The following is a 22,150-nucleotide window of genomic DNA, read 5'->3' as shown; positions in this document are numbered from 1 at the left end:
GTGGGTCTGATTAATGCCATATGCCACATTGTTTTTAGTAACAGAAGAAATGTACTAATATCAGCTTATGGTTCATTGTCTTCATTGCATGTGGATTTGTGTCTTGACCACGTGGAAACTCCACATAACTGAATCCATGTGCGTTGTTTTCTAAGACTGCACAGACGATTAAAAAATGTGCATCTACTCGGTGAATATTTAAAAAAAAAAAAAAACCCCACCGTGCTACTTCTAATTTCCCCAAAGGCAAGGAAATAAGAGACACGACGCGTAGCTGCGCCGGGTAATGGTCACCATAGGTAACATAATGTCCGGGGCTCAGGGCTCACCATGTCAGGTATTAACAGACCGAGTGTGATTAAATGTGGGAGGTAGAAGCTGTGAGGCTGGCGGAGAGCGCCGCTGCCGCTGCGAGCTGGAAACTACTGAATGGGAATCTATCCGGCAACTTCAGCAGACCGCTGTCTCACGGCGACACGGGGGCTCTGCGTAAAACCAAGCGGCGCGTCTCCAAGTCTGGCTCAGCCCAACTCACAGACGGAGAGGACGCTGAAGTTGGATCGGGCGAGCAGCTTTTCACTTGTTACCGGCGCTCGGCTCCCACTAACATGCCTGCTATCAAAAAGGAGAGGCTGGATGGAGACGACATGGCATTGACCGCGTTCAACCAGTCCGAATACTTGGCCCCTTTAAATGCCGCCGCTATCCCCGTGGTGACCCCGCATCCGCCGCCCTACGACCATATTTTCGCCCATCACCGCGCGTATTTGGGGCTCCACGACTCGGCGCTGCATCACCAGCACCTCCACCATCACACGGACGACTTAATGCTGGAGAGGTTCTCCTCCATCCCCGACTTTCAGCCCTTCTTCGACAACGGGGAGCCGTGCATCGAGGTGGAGTGTGGGGAAAACAAGGCTTTGCTTTATATCAATAAATTGTGTCAAGGTAGTAAGGGACCCTCGATTAAATACAGGGGCGAGTGGCTTACCCCCAACGAGTTCCAGTTTGTCAGTGGACGAGAGACTGCCAAAGATTGGAAACGCAGTATTAGACACAAAGGTAAGAATAACCTTCACTGTCCTCACGGTTCGTTGGCAGAGATGGACACCTCGCCATCAATTTAACACTTTTTAGACGCCGCTTATTCTGGGTACAAAGTTGGGTCTCGTGGTTCGGTGTTGAGTTTTGGAGTGAAAGGGTTACAGCAGTCGGTGCGTAAGGAGACAGATGAAAAAAAGGCGCATATCCTCCACATACCCTGCGAGGCTTTGACACAGAGTTTGGGCTGCGACCATACACCAAACCGGGCATTTTGGAGTGGGCTGCACTGGGACTGAGGTGAAAAGTTAGACATAGATAAGTCAATGCGTGAGAGTTAAAATATGTTTTTCCTCATTATGGGTTGAATCGTTCCGTTAAGTGCAGCTGCACCTTAACGCATCGCATGCTAGGTTCGAGATTGGCTTAATTTTTAAATTAGTGCGTTGTTTGTCCACTCAACGCCACAGTTACGTGGGATGTTTTTGCAAACAATTACATTTTCAACTAAATATTAGGCTACTAATTGTACAGCTGATTTCATCCACAGACAGGTTTTGTAGGAATCGGCTTTTCCGGTACAATAACCTTGATGTCATAAATGCAGGGATACTGTTCCGGTATTTTTATGTGGGCATTTTCAGCATAGTATTTTTAAACAATAATTCCGCATGGTGCGCGCACCCCCTCTCCACACAAACCAACGCACACACACAAGGTTACTCAGGCAGAACTGACACGCGTTAGGATGTATTGGGGGAGGGTGTCGCCCCCAGGTCAAAAATGGTAGCCTAATAGTTTAATATACCGATTGCTATAGACAGATGACAGTAGGCTGCTGTCTCTCTGGCTCACAACACGTGACCTTTGATAGAATTCAACTTTTTGGCAGAAAAGTAGAGATAAGTTAAGTTGTCTGCAGGGACTGACTCCTCCAGAGTACACGCTGTGTTGATTGGATGATTTTTGACCAGATTGGTCTTGAAAACCTTGAGTCCTGAGAGGGTGGGATGAAGAAAAGGGCCCATTCTCAAGCAAGTTGCTAATACCTTTTTTACATGCTGTGTCATGGAGGAGATGAGTTTACTGGCTGGACAATATGGTTGGTATTTACTAAAGCGTTTCACTTGTTTGTTTGTTCTTCCAGGGAAAAGTCTCAAGACTCTTATGTCCAAAGGAATCTTACAGGTGCACCCTCCGATCTGTGATTGTCCTGGTTGTCGAATTTCATCTCCAGTGGTAAGAACATTGTCTTGGTGTTTCACTGTCTGTCTCTACTTGTAAAGTCAATATGTTGCTACAAGGAAAGTTTTAGTTTGACTTGAGGACAAGTTCTCTGCTGTGGATATTCAATACATATAACATAAGGAATAAAATATCCTGAATAGTTCATAGTGGTATAAGAATTTGCCCCATCAGTGAAAGTTGTAACTTGTCAAAGGGCACAATGCATGCACACAGAGCTGGAAGATATCGAAAATATGTGTGAAAAGAAGCATTATTGTGGTAAAGCCCAACATTAGTGTTTTATAGCTACAAATGTTTTTAATTATTTTGACTTGCTGGTGATGAATGCTTGTGCTTGCCTAGCTGTCATTTTAAGTTATACCAACATTGCCTTAAAGGTATTTTTTATCCTATACTGTACTTTTTTTCTCAAAAAGGGATTATCGATAGTATTCTTTAAATTTAGATTAATTCTGCTTGAGTAAAAGCATGCTAATATTTCACTGACACATTTGTGTTGTGTCCCAGCTTTACACAAAACAGTGGATGAGTGTATATTGGAGCATTGTCTTTGTCTGTAACCTTGGTGATGAAGACCCTACAGGCACACATGTCAACTTTGATGGTAATTCTTCTCAGCATGAATATCAAATCCACTTTCAGCCTTTCACCGATGCTGAGTATCAAACAGCCTTTTTGATTTAGAGGCATTGAACTGCCCAATGTGGCTGTTTGACGTTAGGTGTTGTTGGTCGGGCTCCTCTGTCCCATTGCATCTGTTTCCTCACCTGGCTGCTGAACTTTTGTTTGCCTAGTGCGTCCCTTAGGGCTCAGGCCGGGGGCACAATGCCAAACCTTGAGGCCTTGCAGGTGTGTCACGATTACAGCATCGCTGCTCTGTGTGTTTGTGTGTCAGCTTTGAGCAAGCACACTGCCGGCTCACCGCCGCCAAATCTGTTCACACAGGTGCGAGTTGTGAGTGTGTGTGTGTGTGTCTTTACGTGTGTGTGTGTGTTTTTATCACCACGGAGCGCATCTGTCGTCGCTCCCAAGCACTAATCTTGAGGGAAGGGTGTAAGAGGCTTAGCGAGCTACTGAGCGTGGCTACTGCTGATTATTGTGGGCGAGGCACGCAAGGCGAAGGCGGTTTAGATAAGCCGGAGGTGTTTGAGTGATACAGGTAAACTGGTGACATTTTTCAAAGCCATAGATGAAGACCTGTACCCTGACACATAGGGTTCAGTTCAAAGAAATTCGAAAACAGACAGTAGAAATGTACATGTCTTCATTTTTACTGAAGGATTTGAGCCATGTGAGCTAATGTTCAGGCTCATCGCAGACATCAGCGTGATTGGGGTTTGGCTTGCTCGGGCTTGTGCCGTTGCACTTCAATTACAGCTGTAAAACTTTGTTGTTGACGTATGCAGGCGTATGAGAGCTTCGTGGTTGTTGTTGTTGTTGTTGTTGTTGTTGTCGTTGTAGCAGCCCTCTCTTCCTTTCCGCATGTGGTGCCTGAAGTCTAACCCACCAAGTTGAATACCACCATGACACTTGACATCACACAAACACACACACACACATACACACACACACACACACACACACACACACACACACACACACACGTATACACCCTGGCTAAGTATGCTGGCAGCTCCGTGCGAGGCGGTGAGGGTTAGGCGGAGGAGGGAGGGCAGAGGGGATTGTGTGGCCTGTACTGGCGTCTCCCTCTCTCTCCCCCTGACTCCCCTCAGGCCATGGCAGCCAGAACTCTCTCTCTCTCTCTCTCTCTCTCTCTCTCTCTCTCTCTCTCTCTCTCTCTCTCTCTCGCTACACACCAACACACTATTCACTCACTCACTCACTCCCTCACTACACACTAAAGGCCTACTTCCTCACACAAATTACCTCATGCAGTCATTGATTTTGAAAGTTTGATGGCTGAACTTTGAGTGATCTTGTTTCGCTATGGGCATGAGGCAAGCGATCATAAAAAAAAGTGTAGCAGCTGGTGGGAAGACTTTTCACCTGCCTGCTCAGAGCTCATGGAAGTTAATATGCTGCGTCGGCCCGTGCACAAGCTGTTTATGACAACACAACTGTTGCCATACCCAACAGTGTAGAATTCAAATATGTTGAAGCCTCCACCGTTGGAGATGTGTTAGCTTTCTATTAAGCATGTTGTGTAAAAGTTACCCGTTGGAATTGTTAGATGTTGCTCATTTTGTGTGTTTTGAACTGCAGGTCATTCTTTTGCATGTATAATACTATAAATAATGGATGCACATCTTTTGTCTTAGCTCTGTTTGTTCGTATTTTTGTCTGTTCATACTTATGTGTTGGTTTGTATCTCGGTCTCAATGCGTGCATGTCTGTGATTTTTTTTTTTTGTTCGCCTGCGATGGTTGGCTTCACTTGCCTGCTTGCTGTGTGCGCATGTGTGTGTTCGTGCGTGAGTCTCCTCCCGGGAGAGCTGGGCTTCCTCTGCTCTGTTATTTCAGCGGAACTGGCGGAGGCCGGGAGGAAATTACACTCCCCTCCTCCGGCTCGTAAAGACCTCTTTCAATCAAGGGCTCCTCTTGCAAAGTGGAATTAAATACACACACACATCCAGACACACACACACACACACAGAAACATACACAAATTTTGCTCAAATGTATATTCTATCTCATTTCATTTTCATAACGCCACTTCCAGTAGTGTTAATGGGGAAAAGACAATTAAAATTAAAGTGGAACATATTGAGTGAAGTATTAGTTGGGTTGTAGTGTGGGGTTGTCGTCATAGATCAACTACCTACTGAACACCGCTTCTGTTTTACGTGTTGTGTATTTGTGCTCACATGTGTGTTGCTGAGGTTATGTTGCTATGGTAACACCGGAATCGGTCATTGGCTCGGAAGTGTTTTGAAGTGCGGTCGCAGTGTGTTGATGGTCGTGTGTGTTGATGGTCGTGTGTGTTGATGGTCGCAGCGTGTTGATGGTTGTGTGTGTTGATGGTCGCAGAGTGTTGATGGTCGTGTGTGTTGATGGTCGCAGCGTGTTGATGGTTGTGTGTGTTGATGGTCGTGTGTGTTGATGGTCGCAGAGTGTTGATGGTCGTGTGTGTTGATGGTCGCAGCGTGTTGATGGTCGCAGCGTGTTGATGCTCGTGTGTGTTGATGGTCGTGTGTGTTGATGGTCGCAGCGTGTTGATGGTCGCAGAGTGTTGATGGTCGTGGGTGTTGATGGTCGTGTGTGTTGATGGTCGCAGCGTGTTGATGGTCATGTGTGTTGATGGTCGCAGAGTGTTGATGGTCGTGTGTGTTGATGGTCGCAGCGTGTTGATGGTCGCAGCGTGTTGATGGTCGCAGCGTGTTGATGCTCGTGTGTGTTGATGGTCGTGTGTGTTGATGGTCGCAGCGTGTTGATGCTCGTGTGTGTTGATGGTCGTGTGTGTTGATGGTCGCAGCGTGTTGATGGTCGCAGAGTGTTGATGGTCGTGGGTGTTGATGGTCGTGTGTGTTGATGGTCGCAGCGTGTTGATGGTCGCAGCGTGTTGATGGTCGTGTGTGTTGATGGTTGTGTGTGTTGATGGTCGCAGCGTGTTGATGGTCGCAGTGTGTTGATGGTCGCAGCGTGTTGATGGTCGTGTGTGTTGATGGTCGTGTGTGTTGATGGTCGCAGCGTGTTGATGGTCGCAGCGTGTTGATGGTTGCAGCGTGTTGATGGTCGTGTGTGTTGATGGTTGTGTGTGTTGATGGTTGTGTGTGTTGATGGTCGCAGTGTGTTGATGGTCGTGTGTGTTGATGGTCGTGTGTGTTGATGGTCGCAGTGTGTTGATGGCCGCAGCGCGTTGATGGTCGCAGTGTGTTGATGGCCGCAGTGTGTTGATGGTCGCAGCGTGTTGATGGTCGTGTGTGTTGATGGTCGCAGCGTGTTGATGGTTGTGTGTGTTGATGGTCGCAGCGTGTTGATGGTCGTGTGTGTTGACGGTCGTGTGTGTTGATGGTCGCAGCGTGTTGATGGTTGTGTGTGTTGATGGTCGCAGCGTGTTGATGGTCGTGTGTGTTGATGGTCGCAGCGTGTTGATGGTTGTGTGTGTTGATGGTCGTGTGTGTTGATGGTCGCAGAGTGTTGATGGTCGTGTGTGTTGATTGTCGTGTGTGTTGCTGGTCGTGTGTGTTGATGGTCGTGTGTGTTAATGGTCGGCGTGTTGACGGTCGTGTGTGTTGACGGTCGTGTGTGTTGATGGTCGTGTGTGTTGATGGTCGTGTGTGTTGATGGTCGCAGTGTGTTGATGGTCGTGTGTGTTGATGGTCGCAGTGTGTTGATGGTCGCAGTGTGTTGATGGTCGCAGTGTGTTGATGGTCATGTGTGTTGATGGTCGTGTGTGTTGATGGTCGCAGTGTGTTGATGGTCGTGTGTGTTGATGGTCGCAGTGTGTTGATGGTCATGTGTGTTGATGGTCGTGTGTGTTGATGGTCGCAGTGTGTTGATGGTCGTGTGTGTTGATGGTCGCAGTGTGTTGATGGTCGTGTGTGTTGATGGTCGTGTGTGTCGGGGCACATTAGAGATTAAGTAAGACTCTAATAATATGTGCGTTGTCAGTCTTAATGTTGCTTATAGAGATCAATACAAATTGAAATATGTTTCACACAAGTAACAGTCGTACACACACTCTTGCAAAAACTCTTGTTGTCTTTCCATCTTTGAATAACTTTTAAAATAAACAGTTTAATTTAGCAAATAGGCCGCTAGTGTGCACAACAGCAAGATGTCCGAGCTGAGTGTGTATGTGTTTGAGTGTGTGTGTACGTGCTATGTGTGAGCTTTTTAAAGTGTTGCTCACTGAATGACCGGATGTGTGTGTGCGTGTGTGTGTGTGTGTGTGTGTGTGTGTGTGTGTGTGTGTGTGTGTGTGTTTGGATGCGGACCCTGTTAACAGGCAGGTGAAATAAGTTGGAGCATCTGTCTATCAGTTATTGCAGTTTATCACAACAAAGCCAACAGCGATATTTCTGAAACTCCTCCTCCCAACATCTGTGTGTGCGTACAGAAGTGTGTTTGTGTGTTTGTGTGTTTGTGTGGCATCTGATTTTCATCTGATAATTGCATACTCGTTCTGTCACATCAGGCCTTTGCAGACAGTAATGTCTCGTCATAGCTTTACTCATCCATCCATCAGAAGACTCCTAACTAGTTTATCAGTGATGGGAATTTCTTGATCATCACATTCTGGATGTATTCAAGATCAAGCGAAAACTATTTAGCTTTCACATTTTTGGGTTTATTTTTGTTTAATACTAATGTAAAAAGTCAGCATGAGAAAGATTAAAGACTCATAAACCCTACATGTTATAATGCTAGCATAAATGATGAGCATAATTTATGCTCATCATTAAAATTGTGTATACCTTTTATTTCATAGATCGAGCCCTGAGACGTTGAAGATGTGTACCTTACCTCAACATACGTGGCAGTGTATTAAATTAAACTATTTCAAGTTGGTTGATCTTCACATGACATTCTAATAATTGTCAGGATACTTGTTGTGACCAACACAAGCGAAAACATCAGTTGAATTTAGCAACTGCAACCTCAGACGCTCGCCCCCGCTCCTCCTGCGCTTGTCCGGGGGAGAGAGAGGCTCAGTCGTTACCTGTCCGTAAAGCCCCCTGCGGAGGCCTCGGTGGGCCTACCCAAACACGCAGAGAAGAAGGGAGGAGGACGGAGAGGAAGAAACAAGAGGGAAATGGGAGAGACAGAGGCGTGCTGGCACGCTTGACTGCACCGCCACTGACCTCCCAGCGCCGCCCGAGCAGCCCCCCCTCCTCCTCTTCTTCGCCGCCTCTCGCCCTCTGTGCACCTCTCCCCCTCCCCCAATGCTTACCCATCCCTCCCCCCTTGCCCTGTGCCGCTCCACTGGGCTGCAACTGCCCGCTCGGCTCAGCGCGTGGGGGCCGAGGGTGCAGGAGAGCATGAGTGTGTGTGCGTGTATCTGTGAGTGTGTCTGTGTGTGTGTGTGCGAGTGTGTGTGTGTGCGGGGAGGGGAGACTCGGTCGCATGCCTGTCCGCCCTACAGTGCTTTCTCACTTTTTTTTTCTCTTTCTCTCACATGGCCTTGAACAACCAAGTGTTGCCTAAAGTCTGTACATAAACCACACACACACACACACACACACACACACACACACACACACACACACACACACACACACACACACACACACGCACACACACAGCTATCCTGAATCAGATTACATTTGCCATTTGATAATCTTCATGCTTAATCTCAAGGCAAATGTGTAGAAGTAGCATTTTTAATGTTCTTTGTGGAATATGAATGGAATGATGCACATTATGCAGCATGTGGAGCCACTACTTTAATATCCCAACATCTCAACTGAGAGACACGTCTACGTCTACAGGACTTCCTCTAACCACAATTTGATTAAGAATTTAAAAGAGTTGACGAAAAATATAAAGCCAAGCCCCCTGTCGTGTGTTTTAGTTATAGATCTTAAATGTAGCCGTCTGGATGGTAGAGTAACATGGCTGGAGACGCTTTCCATACACAATTAAAAATTTCAGCTTTTGAGTTAAACCTGTTGACAAAAATGTTCATGTTGGTTTATATAGCCTGTCACAAATGTTTTGAGAAGACACTGTCATCTTTTCTTTGAACTTGCAAAATGTGTCACAATGCAGTGAGAAGTGTCACAGGAATTATTGTATGCTTGTGTATTCTGCCTTTGCAAAAAATGATTACTAGTAATAGGACTTTATTTAATGTGTAGGGGTCTAATCCTATACCTCTTGTAAATAGAACTGTCTATATGAGCATTATATGAGAGAAGATATGAGAGAAGAGATCAACATGTTTCTAATTACGTAGCTGCAATTTATTCACAGCCGTTCTTGATATTTGCTGTTCTGGCAGATTTTGCAATAAGTTTGTTTTGGTGCACACTAATAATTTGATTATAACCAGATTAGACTCGCCATTTTTTTTTGTGTGGCCTGCACAGCAGAGTGTGCTTTTTTTTCTTCTGATTTTGTTCAGTGTTTTTATTCTGAACATGCACCAGAAAGGTCATAAAGTGCAGTGGATGCAAATGGCTGTTTCTCTAAACAAACATTGTCATGGCGAAGAAAAAGAAAACTGCTAAATTATTTTGGGACGACAGCAAAAACGGCTCTCAGGTCACAACTATCTCAAAAAGAGATTGTATTAAAGTGCATGGTAAATTAATCAAAGCAAAAACTATAAACACAACCAACCCCATCTCTCATCCTTCTTGTTTTGTGGCACTAATAAGAGTTTTTTTTTCTACCGGCGACTACAAATCCGTAGACATTATCCTTCCTTTCAAGGACCACATCATATTAACTTTCTTATTAGGTTATTGGGGGAATCTGGTTACTACGAACCATGTAAACACTTTAATTAAACTATTACTTTAACCTGATTATCAACAGTAATTAGGTTTGCATACTGAGCGATCTCAATTCGACGAAAGCTGACAAATAGTAGCTAATCGCCTCTTATGCATGCACCTGTGAAAATGTCAGGACGTGTGAGTCAGAGATGAGGAGGTGAGGCCAAGCAACGTAAGAAATTGAGTTTGGTGAAGAACTTGATCTCAGCCTCACACAAACACATAGCAGGCAAATTGTTTTGGCCTTGTTATGTGAGCACGGTAATGACTGCTTCATCCCCTCCACCCCACACACATCCCCCCTCCTCACGCTCATTTTTTTTCCTCGCTCCTTCTCTGTCGTCTCCTCATTCCCCCTCCCCCTTTCCCCTCCTGCTCGCGCCAAGTCGGCCCGCCATCCCGCCTACACACACACACACACACACACACACACACACACACACACACACACACACACACACACACACGCACACACGCTGCGAGGTAACGGCAGACAGGCGCGTGACTCATTAGGCATTCGTCCCCCAGGGAGATTGCTGGGGGGGCGCGTGCGAGGGAGAGAGAGCGCCGCAGCTGCAGGAATGTCACGGGCGGCTACCGCTGTGTGTGTGTGTGTGTGTGTGTGTGTGTGTGTGTGTGTGTGTGCGTGCGCGTGTGCGTTCGTGTGTGTGTGGGTGTGCGCTCGCTAATGCTAGTTGGAGCCAGCGGCAGGGCACTGCACCTTTCAGGGAAAAACGCAAGGAGAAAGAAAAAAAAAAACACTTATTAGTCCTCTTTTTCCACCAAGAGCTCATTTAAAAGTCTGAAATAAATTTAGAGAGAAAACGCTGTATTGCCTTATAATTCCTGCTTGAATTTAACGCCTTTGCTGGGCGATGGTAGCTGTGATAGTAGCCTCTATTGTTTTTCAGGACAAGATAATTTTGCTGCTTTTATAACCAAAACCATGCCATAAATTCATCAATTAATTACGCCACCCAAATGACTTAGAGGAGCCTACGTGGCTGTTAAAACACATTGCTCGGCATAGTTAATCACCAGATTGCTTTGATTTGAAATATGAGAGCTATATACTCCAGAGAATGTATGCAGATCATATGTTCTGTCCCTTGAAAGACCGGATTGAAGTGGGCTACATTTCACTTCTCGACATTTATCAAGATTTCCCAGATCACAGTGTACCCAGTACTTCACAAGGTCCACCTCAAATAGCGTTCAGTGCCATTCAGCATGGTAGGCTGTTCAACTTGTAATAGTAATTCAAGTGTTGTTATCAAGTTCAGCTTGTAGTGTTATTTCCAGAACATACAGTATCTATTGGTTGATGTGTGTGTTATATGAATATATGTTGGGAAGTGTCTCTGAATGTTTTTCGTGTCTTCCTACTGATACGACCATTTCAATTGTCTAGATTGTGTAAAAAGTTGGTCAGAGTGTCCCTCTGCATGCGCATCTGTATGTATGCGTGTCTTTTTTGGTGTAAATGTGAAGGCCAGATATATTTCTTGGCTGCCAGACTGACAGAAAGCGTGGGAGGTGATATTCATAGAAGTGCTTTTAGTGGGACTTTTATGAGAGACTTTTTTCCATGGCTGAAAGGAGGTTGACCACACGCAGTAAGGTTGTCTCAGCTCTGTGCACATGCTTGCGTGTTTGTGCGTGCTCGTACGTGCCTGAACGTTCAGGCGCCCTTCCTTTGAGCGCCGTACGTGGGCTGCCAGGGGTGTGTTTTGCTTCGTGTTTTGTTTCGGAGAGCCCTCCCCCGTGCTGCGGAAGTGTTGCCGGAAGCAGTGGGAGCTCACCCCCAGTTCTGCGTCAGTGCCACTAAAGAAAGGATCGGGGCTTTCCGGGAGGAGAGAAGAGGGAGGAAGGGGGGTGGAGTGGAGGAGAGGAAGAGGTAGGGAGGGGGGCTGTCAGCCTGGGTACGTCACGGCCATGTGGGTGGTTGTCTACACGCTCATACACACTCACACAGCCTCAGTCACGACTGGTCTTAGACCAACTATTCTTGTATACACTATTTTGCTGGCATGCTCCAAGTAAAACCCCCTGCTTTAGTTTGAAGGGGAATTCTAAGGAACAGGAACAGGTGTGTGTGTGTGTGTGTGAGAGAGTGTACATGCGAATCTCTGTGTGTGTGTGTGTGTGTAATTGTTGAGGGTAGTGTGCATGTGCGATTCTATGTTTTCCCCAACGATGGGAAGACAACAGTGAAGAGACTTGCACTTGGAGGAGGAGCATTTGTATTTAACAGACGTGTGTGTCTGACAGATGAAACTGCATCAGTGTAAAAGTGTTGTTCTGATGTGATGTCACGCTCCTGTTCCCTCCCTTTAATGTGCCCGGTTGGGGCCCCAGAACTCACTTCCTACAGCGAGGCCTTGTGTGAAAGTAGCAGAAGTATCAGAAAGTCATCCACTGTCCTCAAACATTGGAGCAGAACTTGTAGAAAGCTTCGACAGGAAAGAAGAAGCAGGAAAAACCCTCTTTTCTGGCAAAGCACGATAAAAAAAGGAGAAAGGAGAGAAATGTGCAAAACTCTGTGGCCTGCTCATCCTAAGGGATGTTTTCATCTTTCTCTGTCTTCCACCCCCCCCAACTCTTTTTAATGTCTGCCATTTGAGAGACTCCAGAGGGGCTGCACCTGTTTGCCTCTTGGCTAGGAGCCCCCAAATCCCTCCTCCTGCCCCCGCCTGCCACTCATGCTGCAGCGCTTCCTGGGATGGAAGGAGTGAGGGAAGGAGGGAGTGGGGAGGAGTGGTGGAGAGCGGGCTTGCGTGTGGTGGAAGGGATAGCTGGAGGGCTTAAAGGCGTTCGGGAGGAAGAGTAGAGATGTAAGCACAGAGAGAGAGAGAGAGAGAGAGAGAGAGAGAGAGGGGGGATATAGTTTCAAATCCAAGTCCACTCGACACCGGACAGACCTTTCTTCTGTGGAGCTTTTTCTCTCACATGTTTTGATTTCATTCCTGTATTTTTTTCTCACCTTTTCTCACCTGTACGAATCCACATCTACTTGGTCCTCCCCTTTCTGTCAACTTTTCTCCTCAGCCTATTCTTCCCTTGCTCCAGTTTCCTTCCCTGGTTCAATCTCTTCTAGTTTCTCCATCTTCCTTCTCCACTCCTCTCTTCCGCTCCTATCTTCTCTCGGTGATAGGACCATGTTAATCTGCAGTGACCTCTTCAGGTCACATTAAAGGTCGCTCAGCTTCACTTCCTAATGCCCCTAGGGCCGCTCTCTTTATCCTTTCGGTTCTCAGCCTTCTTCTGGCAGCTTTGGAGCAAAATCAACCAACCACCACCAACACCCAACTGTTCTCCCCATCAGTTTGGTTTTAGAGTAAAAGTATGCCAAATGGGACTTCTATGTTTGGTGCTGTTGCAAGAAACAACTTGTTTCAAAAGGAAGCTTCTCTGTTAATGCAGATATCCCCCCCAGTTGACCTCAGGGCCAGGATTTAAGAGTAGCTCTTACATCTCACGTTACAAATGTGAATTGAACCGATTGAGAACTGGATGTTATTTACCACTAATATACTAATAAAAGTATATGTTGTTACAGTAGTTTATCTTCATACAGTTGAACTGTTAGGGTCAGTTTGGTCAAGTTTTGCATCCTAATTGTATCACTTGGAGTGGCAGATGCTGGACGCAGATGCTTTGTCCTTTGTGTTATTTATCAATCACTTAAAGCTAACTCTCTAGACTTCTTTGCTCACTTGTTAACTGGTTTTCATGTGTGTTTGATCTTAGCAGGAAGTGTTACGTGTTACATCTGACTCAATGTGTGATACATATTTTTTTTTATGAAATTGCAATCTTGAGAGCTACTTCACAATCTTTCCACGACCATGGCAACTGTTTTAACATTACTGATTAATGTTTTTTTTTTTAAGTAAGCAGGATAACACTACAAAAAATATTGGGTAAATTTTGCAAAGTAAAAGGAAGATCCAGGCAGTCTTGCATTTTCGGAGAGAATTCTCACTCCATGTGCAGCAATAGAAACAAAGGCCCTTGCAAGTGGTCAGAACCACAAAAATGCCAAACAAATTAAGAAAATGCATTCAACAATTTGCCACGCTGTCCTCTATCCTGAATCCTGTCGCTAAAGTCTCCTTTTTCTTTGTGCAGAACCGCGGACGCTTGGCTGAGAAACGTACCATCCCCCTCCCCCCTAACCGGGTGCCCAAGAAGGAGCTGGCCTTCAGCAGTGACGACAGTGAAGGCAGCGAACGAGCCAGTGGAGATCATGCCCACATCAAACAAGAGGACGAGTTGCATTACAGTATCATGAGAAAGAGGTGAGGCACCTGTGACGTCTGTGGCCGTGAAGGACAGCCCAAGCGTGTTGGATGTTTGAGTCTCATGTCATCCTTATCCCAGATACCTTTTACATGCAATACAATACACAATGTGGCTTTCCTGGCAAATACGTTTTATGAAAACAGTGTTACCAAAGCAATAATATGAATATTGATCCTTATATTTTTGTTTGCTTTTCTTTATTTTTTGACACTAAAAAAAGAGTTCAGGATAATTTAGAGGTGTTATGGACTCATTTTGAGATGAACAGACACAGAACACAAAAATAAACTTACAGCTTTTGCTGTTGGATTTCTTATGGAAGGATGCGTCCTCCAATGTTGAATGTGTTAATTGGTTTGTTGAATTGCGTTTTATGGATCCTGCCAAGTCTCAGTGTATCTGTCTTGACTTGATATTGAAAGACTGAGTCACCTGAGTCACAGTGTCTACTTCCTTGCATCCCATGCTGTGCTTGTGAGCGGTTAGATCACAGAGCGTTTGATATGAAACATTCAGAAGGCATTGCTGTTGCGTTTTCATGTCACGTTATTGCATTTTTTTTCCAGAACGTTATTCAAGAATGTTTTGAAATGGTGATGAAAGCTTTGGAATCCATGTTCATTGTGATATGCATTGTGCGGCACGATTGACATTTTGAGTCAAAAACACGAACAGACTCGGCGTGGCAGACTTAGATTAAGAGAGGAAGTAGTTTATGCTGCCTCAAAAACATGCCGGTCAGTCGCCGTATCCTCATCCGTTACAACGCGATAGTCGTGTTGTTATTTTAATCAAATCAGAAGGGAAGCAAAATCCTTGACAGGAATGTCTGTTTTGTGTCGGTGTTGCCGTTGTTATTTTTGAGAACTAGCTGGCGTCAAACCATAATAACACCACAAATGTTTAAAAAAATGACAGTGGTTTATTTGTGGAACCAAACATCGCATTTTAATATGGATGAGTAAATTTCTGTTGGACAAATCGTCAAAATGGATAAAGAGTGCTTAGGAGTTGTAGTAAATTGGATTTGTCACAAAAATGTGAACTGCATTTACTAAAAGCCTGGATTCAAGTGAGTAATTATGTTCATATCGTCACACTTGCAATTTCACGTATGCGGGGTCACAGTGAGGTCACCACATTACAATGAATCAAATAGTTTTAAAGGACAGCGCTCCCTTTCACTGATGACAAACAATTTGCGTTGTTACAAACTGAAAAAGATGGGAATGAAATTGTTTTAATTGCTCTTTTTACAATCATTACTTTGATCCATTTTAAGTGACATAAATAAGGCATTTTCAATAACTTGGTATGTACATGGCCGACCATGGACGGATATAATGCAGAAGCTGTTCATTGATTAACCTCAGAAAGTCCCCAGCTGCATTATAAGCAGCTTGTGCAACCTCATTACAGGAGGGGATGTTTTTTTTTTATGTCTTGAGACTTGCGTGTGACACGGCGGACAGCACAGCAACTGTGAAGCTTTAAATGGATCCGCTAACCTCATTTAAGAGGGCTTCCCCTCCCCCTGACACTTGTGCCGCTGGCGTGTTAAGATGATAATGAATTTAAAGAACACTTATGACTAATATGTCAGGCTTTTACCCTTTGAAAGGCGACGGACTCGCTGGAGCCGCAGCTCCGGTCTGTCCTGAGCATCCGTCTCAGCCCTGCTTTATCCCCCAGCGCGGGTCTGGACGAACGGGATAATGGGATGTCCAATCACGGAAATGTGATTTCTATTGACCGCAGCTTCGTAAGTGAGTCGTAGAAGGGTCTTAACAAATTGGATTTGGCCAATGGATGTGAAAAATACAGGGCTTCTGTATACATGTGTGAGCGTCTCTGTGCTGTCTCATCCACACATCATCAACGCTGGTGGCAGCACAGCGTTACTACTGCACTTTAATCTACATGGCAATTATTTATCCAAATGTTTTTACATCATGCTTCATGCAGCAAATTAACCTAAGGTGGCATTAAATTTAGAGAGACTTCAGACTTTCCACATATAAAGATACGTAATGTTGTTTATAGAGGAGGTTATTTGGTTAGTTCATGTGGCTGGTTTTGCATGAAGAGGATTTGTCTGTCAGTGTCAACAAGTGCTGCTTTCATGGCTCATCGTTCTCACCCGGACGTCCTCTCAAGTTCATTATACACCGGTGCACCTTCTTTTAACCAGATTAACGTTAATATTCGCCGGCTTTACAGACAATTAGTTTACTTGGTGCTCCACGGATCTGCGCTTGTCCTGCTCAATAAGCACACAGAGACATGTCGAGACTGAAATGCTGCCAAATCACAGAGCCAACCAAATAATCGTTATCACAATAAGCTCCATACTGAAGCTCCTTGGGGTGTTAGCACCAAAGTCTAATGTGGCGCCTGCAAAGCACAACAACTGAAAGGTAGAAACCAACTCTACTTTTGTTATCACCTTTGGTGTATTGCCTTGTAATCGGTGCTGCAGATTGTTTGCATCTGACTTTTGTTAACACTGATTTATAGATTAGGGGACTAAATATTTCATACCGATAACTTTTCATGGCTTCGTACTCAAGGGCAAAACACCACCTTAGAGTTTGTTTCAGCTGGCCGTAGATAACAAGGCTTTGATTGAAAAGTGCTGACTGAGCGTCTGGGTAATTACCCGGCAACCAACGTGGATTTTATAAGTTACACCCGTTGACGTCTGACTTTCAGCTTTTGCCTTGTAGAAAGAAAGAAAAAAAAACACTGTACCCAAAATCAACATTCACCAAAACCAGCAAAAGCAGTATCTAAAGTTTGCTGATTCATCACTTACATCATGCAAATGTTTCCTTCTCCAAAAGAAACAACATAGACGGACTATCAATGGTGAACTCTGGGCCTTCACATATAAGGGCCATCTTGTCTTGTGCTCTTCGACTCAGCAGGGAGGAAAGCTGATTGAAACAAGCAACATACTGAATTCAACATAACCTACTATCATCCATCTCATTATTTTGGATTGGCATCTCTGTGTTCAGCAGCGAGGTTATAGTTGAAGTCCTTGTGGGCTTAATCTTGATAGACCTGGCTATAGCTTTGAATTGTCGTCTGCTTGATTGTGTTTATCCAGTTTTACCTCAGTGAAATGTTTAGAAAGTGTGAGCTTTGCTGCTCATTGAGCGAAAACCATGGTGTGTTTGCTGCAGGTTCATGCTGATTCGTAATATTAGAAGCAAACAGACACTTGCATTCATAAACATGAAGATGAATCTGATATTTACTGTTTACTATCTCATGGTTTTTTCAGTTTCCCTTTACAGCCCACCTATCGGTATGAAATAAATATTTTCATGCGGCAGCATCGTCTTGCATTAGTTAATGGCGCGCTGTACTTAATCTGTGCCATAACCACAGAGAAAGAAAGGCTGTGATGCTGAGTTAGCGGCTATTGCGTTTGACTTCCTGTCCTCTGGCTTTATTGAACAACTGTGTCATTGCCTTATGCCAGTAGGAGGTCACGGACAGTGTGAAATTACTGGAAATGTCTCTCCCCTAAAGCACTAATTAGTGCGCTTGGAGGTTTTATAGCTTTCCGCTTCAAGAATTTTTGGCTTTGTTTACACACGGGCAACCATGGCAACAGAGTCACAGCAATTTGGTAGTTGATTGGGCGTTGGCTAGCAGCTAACGTTGGTTGTTTCCACAGAGGGAGTTAACAGACAAAACGCTGCTCTATCAAAACGGCATCATGAACACAAAATGAAAGTCAGCAGCGTTCCAGCAATTCAGTCTCAGATTTGGCGTTGGCTTGAAGCTCGAGGTTCATCGTTTCCACATGTAAAGAACACAGTGTTTACTATGCATGATACAGTATGTTGAAATCAGCTGAAGATATTAAGAGCTTTAGCCTTTCGTACAGTACAACAATGTGCTCTTTGAAAGCTCACAAGGATTACCTCACACTGTAACTACAACAGATAGTTTCCTTTTTTAATCCAAATGTTTCTTGAATCGGTTCAGAGTTAGAAAGATACAAGTAATAATAATAGCTCTTAAAGTGTGAGCCACAGGAGAAATCAACTGTTAAACCAGCAGCGTGAGCATGGCTCAGTGCAGGGGAACTTAAATGCAACATGGCGGACTTACCTTATTCTAATATATTGTACTTTTCTTTCCTTGGCTGCCTTATCGACCTCATGTCAGCCTGTACAGCAGAAGAACAACAAGGAGAAGTGAAGCCCAAGTGAAGCCAGGCTACTCTTAGTTATTTATGTATCTATTTCTCTATTTATTCATTACCCCCTCTGCTTGCAGGTTTCCCAGTTGCGGGTTGCCTTTCGATCCAACTGTGAGCAGCATGACAATTGTGTTTCCGTTGCTTGTAGGAATCAGGCAAAACATAAAACTTATACGGAAAAGATCAATATTCCTGCTTTGAGCTTTACGTGCCTGAAGCATAGGCATTTCCTAAATAAAAGACTTTCATTATATATATATTTTTCCCTTCAGAGCGTCAGACAAACTTTTCTCATTCCTTCTTTTTCTCAGTATTCTGCCCAAGTCCATATTTTACCTTGCTGTGGTCGTTGAACATTACATATTGGCTCGGCACTCTTTGGATGTTGCTGTGGGCCGACTGTGCAGGTTGGAGTTGGCTCTGTGTTCGGGCTGTTGTCGTAAGAGCAGAGGAGGGTACACAGTAAACCTGCGAGCACCAGATGTTACACAGTGTTTGCGACCTGTCTCTCTCCTTTCTCTGTCTCTCTTGCTCTCTCTCTCTCCCCTTCCACTCCTCCTCCTTCACATCCCTGCTGTCTGTCTGTCAGCACTTTCCCAGTGGTGGTGTGAGACATGGCGTCAGGGTGCCTGGGCTGCCAGCTTCTGCCAGCTCACACTGTGACCTCCAGCCCCGCCACCTCAGCTCCGCGTGCCAATGCCACAGCAGGCCACGACTGGGCTTTTATACTGAGGCGACAGCCTTTGCCAGGAGAAGAGTTTTTTCACGTTGTTTGGACCATTTTGAAAAGTAACTCATAGTGCAGTAATAGTAGGATGGAGCACAACCTTTTCTTAACAAAAGAAAGAGCCCCAACAACTCATATAATCAGTTTTTATTGGTTTTATTTTGGCATTATATATTATTGGCGATTATATATTTTACTTGCCATTGCCGTGAAAAGAAAATAGAAACACTGTTTTCAATATTGAGTTGTATGGGCTATTATTAATGATAGGTGTGTTTTAGATTCATAGACCAGCAGCGTCTGATTCAAAGACATTTTTGAGCCGAAATTTCCTGACTGCAAGCAGTCAAATCCCTAACTTTAGAAAACATATTCACTTTAATCAAACTAAATTTACCACGGATAAAAAAGGGCTTAAAACATGATTATTTTTCCCAAAGTCAGGTAATGAAAAATGTATTGTTTTGGTAGTAGCACCTAAACTCTGGTCGGTTAAATTGATAGCCAGCCCTGGTAGAAATTTGATTAGTTATACAGGCTTTGTGGCATCATGTCAGTAACACTGCATACCAGTCGTATGGCAGACGTTATTAACACATATTAGTCTTCCCAGTGTCTGGGTCAGTCTGTCTGTCCTGTGTCCGGAGATGAGAGGTGCGGTATTGACCAGTTTAGGGATGAGCTGAGGATGAGATGATTGTCTACGTCGTGCACCTGGGCGATAAGAAGGCAGCTCATGTCCTTCTTTGCTATCAGGCCCGACAGCCACACTATACCCCCCACCCCAACCCATCTCCATCCTCTCCGAGGCTCTCGTCCTTCCCTGCTAACCTCGGCTCTAGAGCTCCTTAGGGAGCGCTGACTCAGGTGACTGGGTTTTAAACACCACCACCCCCGCCCTCCTCATCTTCCAGTGCTTGAGTATGACCTTGCCTCCGCCCAGAAAGAGAAGGGGGGAAGGGGTTGAGGGAGGGCAGAGGTGGTCAGGGATAGGGCTAGGACCTCATTAGCCCAAGCCGAGGCGGGACAGCTCAGGAAAAGTGTGCTAATTACCCTACTAACAATGTGCTCGCCGTTCATGGCTTAGAGCGGCTACTTCGCCACGGGATAATAACCCCATCACCTCTCTGAGAAGTTCAGGATGGCATTATCATGATCACTTTAAATGATGGACAGAGGGCGGTGTTATAACGCAGCCAGCTGGTTGATGAATTTGGCTGTAGTTCCTCACAGTGGAGCGTGTGGAACTGCACTGTTTATGCGGTGTGCTATGTTGTCACTTGGTGAAGCAGATACATTATTATTAGACTTCAAACACATTCAAATTAAATTAAAATAAAACACCTGCATGTCATTTTCTCTTAAGCCCTGCACCTCATTTTGTTTTTCCAAAAAAACATTTGGCTCTCAGACACAGATGGCTACTAATTTTGGAAAGTTACACTCTAAAAAAAGAAGTCTATCATTAGTCTGTAACAGTCACAATCCAATAGAGCGTCTACTCGCTTAGAGACCGGTGGCGACTGTTTTGTCTGAGAGCATTTTCTGAGTCATCGGTTCTCTGTGACTGAAAGGTGACCGGTGAAGCCAGCATGGCCAGCATTATGCCCTCCGAGTTTTCCTCCATCTTTTCTGTTAGCGTGTGGAAAACAGCTTGGCAACCGACAGCCTGACATTACAGCGGGAGTCTGTAATCATGGGACTGTAAAAACCCAAATCCAGCAGCCGCAAACAGTGTGGCCTCGTCATAGTGGTGGCAGCTAAGAGCCATTCACCGCTTCTGTCCCATAAACTGTGCTTGCTGTGTCATACCAGACCCCCTTCATAGATGATTCTGCTTTCAATAAAGTTGCCAGTTAAGTCTTTAAACGTGATTCCCACTGACACGAGAGGATGCCCATACCAACCAACTGACGTCTATATACGGCACGTTTTTAGTATCATCGTGTCATCCTGTTCATCTGGCCTTTGGGATGTTCTTTTATGTAGTAAACAGTAAATTATATTTAGACTGTTACCAAAAAACCTATTTCGCTCTGTACCGCTCCGACCACACAGGCTGTTTGTTATTACATTGTAACTACACTGGTACTGCACGGCTGCTACGCTCCTCAAACTCCAAGCACTCGTTTCCCTTCATTTTGCCATTTCATGCGACCAGGATGGTAATCAGATGGCAAATGAAATACCTTCATGACAAAGCTGTTTGTGTCTATTGGTGTGGGGAAGTAAGAAAGGCAGCTGCGGAAGCCTTTGGAAGAGCAGAGGAGCTCCAACCAGATTTGGGCCTAATCTGGAACCCCTCCTCCTGCAGAACAGGACAGGGGGTTTGAGAGACTTTTGTGAATAGTTTTGTTGTGAAGGGCCTCCTGTTGAAGTCATTACAGTAGAAAAGAAGACAATAAGCCCAGTTTCATATCACACAGATTCATTGCATTGTGTTTTACATATTTTATTACTAATTAGTAAGTCAGACCTGTTTAAGGATTGATGGATATTACGTTTTTCGTCATCTTTCTTTTAACATTATTCAATTGCCGTTTTTCTCTAAAACAGCAGTTGGCGGCCCATAAGAGACATAATCAGATTTTAAGCAGCTAACCTACTTATGAGTTGTGAATATGTTGGTTAATACATCTTAGTGTGGAAGATGAGTAGGGATGAGACCCAAAAGTGCTGGGTGCGGTAGTCTGTCAGAGTGTATTACACACCTCAGATCTGAGAGCCAGTTGATAGGACAGCCACTTGTAGCTGCTGAGTCTGTTAGAGGTATGCATTTTAGAGAGTTTAGACTGTACTGTCTGGACGGAGGATTTTTGTGGTATATAGTGCATGTATGAATTTATACACTGCTGATTTATCACACACTGGTTTGGATTGCGTTGTGGAATTAAGTTTGTTCGTAGCTGATTTTAAATGTGTTTATCCTCTTTTTCCTCTGTGTGTGTGTGTGTGTGTGTGTGTGTGTGTGTGTGTGTGTGTGTGTTTTACAGTCGTGACAGTGACCTCTCTACAATCATCTCTAACCTGCACCACACCAGACAGCACGGCATGCCCGAGGGCCAGTCAGCCTCCGACCACAACACCAGTTCTGGACACTCAGGTAGGACCCCCAGTGATGCTGTCTGTGTGTGTGTCTGTGTGTGTGTGTGTGTGTGTTTAAATGTTTGCCAGGATGTTTTCTTTTTCTTTTCATTTTAATGTATCT

General features: G+C 44.8%; 1 protein-coding gene across 3 annotated transcripts in view; it reads left to right on the top strand.

Annotated features, from left to right (window-relative positions):
• The first annotated feature begins 362 nt into the window (after positions 1-362).
• Positions 363-22,150, top strand: part of samd11 (sterile alpha motif domain containing 11) — a 49,622-nt gene continuing 27,834 nt past the window's right edge. For all 3 annotated transcript variants that reach the window (XM_068598539.1, XM_068598538.1, XM_068598537.1), the window contains exons 1-4: positions 363-1,062; positions 2,189-2,280; positions 13,823-13,992; positions 21,936-22,045. In XM_068598539.1, coding sequence (XP_068454640.1) covers positions 363-1,062; positions 2,189-2,280; positions 13,823-13,992; positions 21,936-22,045 — 1,072 coding nt within the window. The remainder of the gene's footprint in view (positions 1,063-2,188; positions 2,281-13,822; positions 13,993-21,935; positions 22,046-22,150) is intronic.

The sequence above is a fragment of the Clinocottus analis genome, unplaced genomic scaffold, assembly GCF_023055335.1.
Source record: "Clinocottus analis isolate CAN_PGR_092001 unplaced genomic scaffold, fCliAna1.0.p SCAF_4, whole genome shotgun sequence".
NCBI lineage: Eukaryota > Metazoa > Chordata > Actinopteri > Perciformes > Cottidae > Clinocottus > Clinocottus analis.
Note: the sequence above shows the minus strand (reverse complement) of the source record. Positions and strands in the feature narration are given on the sequence as shown.